At 44.3% G+C, this 5,767-nt stretch overlaps 1 protein-coding gene across 1 annotated transcript in view; it reads left to right on the forward strand.

Annotated features, from left to right (window-relative positions):
- Positions 1 to 2,809: 2,809 nt before the first annotated feature.
- Positions 2,810 to 5,767, forward strand: part of hvcn1 (hydrogen voltage gated channel 1) — an 11,400-nt gene continuing 8,442 nt past the window's right edge. The window contains exons 1-2 of the mRNA XM_015398873.1: positions 2,810 to 2,954; positions 5,088 to 5,278. Of these exons, the coding sequence (XP_015254359.1) occupies positions 5,105 to 5,278 (174 nt within the window). The 5' untranslated portion in view covers positions 2,810 to 2,954; positions 5,088 to 5,104. The remainder of the gene's footprint in view (positions 2,955 to 5,087; positions 5,279 to 5,767) is intronic.

Genomic DNA, 5,767 nt, shown 5'->3' on the forward strand with positions numbered 1-5,767 from the left:
CTCCTGTTGCTGCTTGTCTCTTTACTGGATGAGGTTGGAACTAAAAGCATCTGATGCTTTAACTGTGGCTGAAGTGTGAACTAGAACACCCTCTGCTTAACTGGGCACATCATGCTTCCTCTGCTGAAAGGCTTCAGTGTTTCCTCCTCTATGACATAATGCACCGCTGCACTTCACTGGATTCTTTAATTATATGAAACTGATTTTATATTCTATTCCCAACCAGCTGGGAATTTATATTTCTGAGACCTTAAGTTTATTGCCCTCCCCTGTAGGGGTGGTTAAATATCTTATTTATTCAGATATTATTTCAGCTGTTATTGTTTATGACACACAGTTCTAACTGTGTTAGAACAATAAATTCAAGAGTGATTCGAGGTCTAATCATGGTCAGTTAATTCTGCACAGACATGAAATAAATTCACCACAACTTCTGTTCAAAATATTAGAGTTTATTAACAAAAATCATTCAGCTCCAAATCAAACGTATTTTCAGTTTAAAGCTTTTGACCAAAACTAGTAAAACTAAACTACAAAGAGGGGAAACATGGTTGAAAACCATATTACAGTTTAAGATGGATCTTGAGTTTAAAAACCAAAGTTTATCTGGAAGAATGTGATCAAATTAGCTTTTCACTAATTTAGAGAAATTGTAATGTTTTCAGACCAATTCACAATGCAAATCCATGAGGTGAATAAAACCAGCTGGAGTTCAGCAGCCTGGACAGACCACAGCCCTGATCAGTTACATCCTGTCCTGTCTCTAAATGTCCAGCAGGGGTCAGTATTCTGTGAGACAATCAATACAGCTTGGCTTCATGATGCCTCATTCACCATCCATCCATTTTCTTACACACTTATACCAAGTGGGGTCGCGAGGGGTGCTGGTGCCTGTTTCCAGCTGTCTGCTGGCGGGAGGCTGGACAGGTCTCCAGTCCCTCGCAGGGCAACAGACAAACAGGACAAACAACCATTCACACACACCTAAGAGGAGCCAATTGACCTAACAGTCATGTTTTTGGACTGTGGAAGGAAGCCGGAGTTCCCAAGCATGCAAACTCCATGCAGAGAGACCCTGAGCTTTTATATGAAATGCAATAAAAACGAATCTGATTGTTTTTCCAATAACATGATTGAATCTAATGTGATCGTGAGGCTTAATGCAAACAGGCTGATTCTTCGGGGGCTTTTTAGAAAATATGCAGCAAACTTCACAAATGTTTGCGACTGTTTTGATGATAAATCTTTTTATTTTAAATTCAAACATGCAGAAACATCCCAGGGGTGCTGCAGGTTGGCTGTTTTTACTAATCCCTGCTCTTCTGCCATGGAGTTCTTGGTGAGCTTGGAAGATGCTCTGCAGATGCATCAGAGCCAGGAGGACAGCAGGCCGTCTTCAAAGTGAGCCAAAGATCTGGAGGATGGCCTCTGTGATTCAGGATGTCTGAATCCAACAGCTCTCTCTCCTCTCAGTCTGCAGACTGATTAAAGAAGGTTTAACAGCTTTAACAACACCCAAAAAAGTTAAAAACAATCCACTGGATGTTTCTCTTCCCATTCAGGAAGCTTTTTCTATTCCAAATGTCAGAATTAGCGTTGAGTTCCAGGTTTTATCCAGCAGCCCAACAAAGCCTGGTTTTTGTTTAGAAAACATGCAAATAGAAACTGATGAATGGGTCCACCCCTTTGGAATGGGGGTCATTTGGCTTCTTTTTGTTAGCCTGCAATGCCCCATACCTGTCTATGTCTCTGAAAGGGGGTCGTTAGAGGGAATAGTTGGCCTGGCTGAATAGGCGAAGTCTTCTGTTCTCCTGTAAAGGAGTTGGGGCTGCAATGATAGCGGGAAAGAATCAACTCTATCGCTGCATTGGAGGTTTTTGAAAGCTGAAATCTGACCCCCACCCCCCGTTTAAGGTTGTTTTGTTCTCTCATAGATGGCTTCCTTCTTTCTGTTAAGAAAGAAAAAACAACTTTAAACAGGTTCCAAAGGGGTGGACCCGTTCGTCTGTTTCAATTAGCATGTTTTCTAACCAAAAACAAGGCTTTGATGGGCTGCTGCAGGCATCCCCTAAGTGAGGGGCCGCTGTCCTGCAGGTTTTAGAGGTTTCCCTGCTTTAGCACAGCTCAGTCTGATGATTGCAGTTCAGCTAAAGCCTGTTAATCAGCTATCAGTGAAAATCAGCTGTGCTGAAGCTGGGAAACCTCTACAACCTGCAGGACAGCGGCCCTCCAGGACCCAGTTTGGAGATGTCTGGGCTCCTGTATAAAGCCTGGAACCCAACGCTATTTCTGACATTGTGAAAAAGCTTCCTGGATGGGAAGAGAAATGCCTTCAAACTTGAAAACAAAGTCCAGTGGATTGTTTTTATAAACTTTTCTCTAATGAATCTGACCTGGATGACCGGGAAACGTCACCAGCAGAAAGTTTAACAACTTTTCTTTATAGCAAAGACCTTTGGTTCCTTCTGCTTTATCAAGGAAGCTGCTTGTTTTAACGTCGCCTGTTTTTCATGTTTTCATATCATTTAATGTTAAGGCTGTTTGACATCTTAGACTTAAAACAAATAGATTATTATAATTATCAGGCTGAGAGGTTTGCAGAGGTCCTTCATTCATTCATCTATATGAACTATTTCTGCATGATGGTGTAAAAAAAAAGAGACATGATTATATCAGACAGTGATTTAATGTGTCCTGTCAGCTATATAGAGACAGGGGGTTGTGCTCGGTTAGGGGCCCCAAGGTGACTAGGGGCCCCTAAGCAGTAGGCTGGTGCTTTGGTCCGGCCCAGAAATCTTTCCTAGATCCGCCTCCATGCCTGGGGGCAGATCTGTTTGTCTGTGTTCTGCTGCTTCTGCAGAATCTGAGGCCGCCGGATGTTTTCGCTCCGTCCTTCCAGCGGCCCACCGTCACTCCGAGGATTCAGGAAAAGTTCGCTCCTGCAGAACCAGCAGGTAGGAAAGTTGGTCCAGTTCCCCGGTGCTGCTGGAACCCGAACCGAACCGAACCGCACCGGGCGGAGACGTCCAGCCGCGGATTGGGCTCCAGATTAACGGAACTTTGGATCTGAGGAAGTTTCCCTAAAGGAAACTTCATCTAATCTGAGTTCAGAGGTTTTTATTTTGTTCGAAGAGCAGAGAGGTTCTGGAGGCAAAAGATCCTGGTTCGGTCCAGGGCCGTCAGCTGACCCAGTACTATACAGGGGCGCAATAGAGCACCGAAAGAAATGAGAGCGCGCACAAAAACAATTTGGGCAATTTATTTTAAAAAGCATGGGCTCAGATGATTAATGACAACCCGCAAGAAAATATTTTATAGCACTTATTTATTATTATTATTATAAAGCATTATAAATAAATAGTACAAACAGATTGTTATTTCCTGCATCATTAAATCTCTACCTGAACCAAACTGGATTGAATTGGTCCACTTATCTCTAATCCACTGCTGATGAATTCACAATTTATCTTTATTAAATATGTCAGCAAACAGGAACTTGAAATGTGCCACTGTAAAAAAAACACCTCTACAAACATGTCTGTGTTTATCATTTCTATTTGGGCCCATCCTGAGTGATCCTGTGATCCTATGATGCTGTGATTCATTTAAATTTCAATGCGGTTTATTTCTATAGTTCCAATTCACATCATGTCATCTCAAGGCACTTTACAGTTCAACCAGATTATCCGTCAGATTGATTCAAAGTTTTCTATTTAAAGACAACCAGTTGATTGCATCGACTAACTGACTCTTCAGCAATCCCTCACATTAAGTGTGCTTGTAGCGACAGTGGAGAGGAAAAACTCCCTTTGAACAGGAAGAAACCTCCAGCAGAACCAGGCTCAGTGTGAGCGGCCATCTGCTGAGGCCCACTGGGGTTCAAGGAGACAGAAGCAGACATAGAAAAAGAAGCATAGATACAAAAGGCAACCAGCTCCACAGGCGGCCCCGTCCAGGAAACACACAGCCAGGCAGACGAGCTCCGAGCCAGCTCCCATGTCAGAGGATGAAGAGAGCACATCCACTTAGTCACAGTCAGAGAAACAGGACTACACTGGAAAACAGGCCAAGCTCCAACATCTAGAAACAAAGGTGTTGATGGAAGCAGCACAGCTGATATTTCTCTCCAGGATGGAGTCACAGCCAAACAGGAACAGACCAGATGAAGCTACTATTCTCTCTCCTCCCAGCAGTGTTTCTTAATGATAAAATATGACAAAGTCCTGGTTCTGTGTTACAGGCAACTCTGAAGCTGCTGCATGCTCAGAGTGGCCGTTACTGGAAGTGGATTACTCCATCCGCATACGTCAGACTTAAATTCTAACTAAAGTGGTATTCTATAGGCCTATTTTAAGAAAAAAAATGCAAGCATGCATGTAGATTTCGCCATATGGCAGAGAGTTAGACTTAAATTGTTATTTTTTAAAGGCATAAATGAATTAAAGAATCAGTGGCCCAGGCACCGCAGATCCACAGCGAGGAATGTGTCTCTGTGAAAACGGTCTGCTGATGCCGATGGTTCGGTCCAGTTCACGCCTGCAGCAGCTTCCAGCTGCATGCTGTGGTCTCCCCTCCCCTACCTGCTTCTGCTCTGTGGGACCCTGCTGGGTCCTGGGCTTTTTTTCTCCCTCTTTGTTTCACCTGAGAGGTTTTTCTGCTTTCTGGTTCTCCTCTGCCTTCAGCTCTGGATGCATCTCCTCCCGCCTTCTGCTGGGCCGGTTCTGGTTCTCCTGCTCGGCGCTCTGGGACCTTCTCTGTTGTGATGCAGGCTGGAGGAGCAGAAGTCCAGCTCCGTTAAAGGAGCAGGAAAACATCCTCACTGCATCTTCTGCTTCCTTCCAACAACAGAGAAAAAGTGAAGTTACTTCATCAGATGTTGTAATCCTAGAAAAGGAGAAGTGAACTCTGATTGTCTAAGGCGTGAAGAAACATCCCTCACGGGCCGCAGGGAGCAGCTTCCTCTCCCTGACTTTAGCTCCTCTGAACTCCGCTGCTTTATCTGCTGTAAGCTGCTCAGCATCTCCTCTCCTGAAATAATGATGCAGAAATGATGAAGTAAACGCCGGCTGATTCATTTTGTCCTCCAGGTGGGACGTCCTCTGCCATGTCTCAGTACCTGAGGCATTTCACAGCTGTGGGCGACCCACAGGTGGACCAGTGGGTGGATGAGGAGCTGCATGCTGACAGCGAGGAGCTGGGTCCGGCTACAGGCCAGTTCCCAGCAGCTCCCACCTTCAGGGACTCACTGAGGAGGCTCTTCACCTCCGACCGCTTCCAGGTAGGCCGCCGCCTCTAACCGCCGCCGCCTCAGATTCTGGTAACAAGAGATACTGAAAGGACGGAGTGATGGAGATAGGATTTCCTCTCTACACATCTACCATCAGAATAATTAATAATTATTGAACTTGATTGATCTCACATTGGAGAATTTTACCTCTAGATTGAACCCGTCCCCTTGGGGAGCAGTGGGCTGCCATCATGGGGCGCCAGGGGAGCAGAGTGGCTCTAATCATAACACAACCTGCTTCTCCACCAGTTCCATCTGGTTCAAACAGTTTTCCTTATATTAGTGAATTATGTTAAGATATATTTATATTGTGATTGATTGATTGACTTTATTGATCCAACAGTGGAACATTTTACTTGTCACATCAGCTTAAATAGTCAAAAAGAGAAGAAGAAGGTGTCAAAGGAAGATTTTGATGGAAAAATAATTCATAGAATTTCATGTTTCGAGTTTTTCATGTTTTGAACATTTCTGCTCTTT

This window comes from Cyprinodon variegatus, unplaced genomic scaffold (genome assembly GCF_000732505.1).
Source record: "Cyprinodon variegatus isolate N-32 unplaced genomic scaffold, C_variegatus-1.0 Scaffold969, whole genome shotgun sequence".
Lineage (NCBI taxonomy): Eukaryota > Metazoa > Chordata > Actinopteri > Cyprinodontiformes > Cyprinodontidae > Cyprinodon > Cyprinodon variegatus.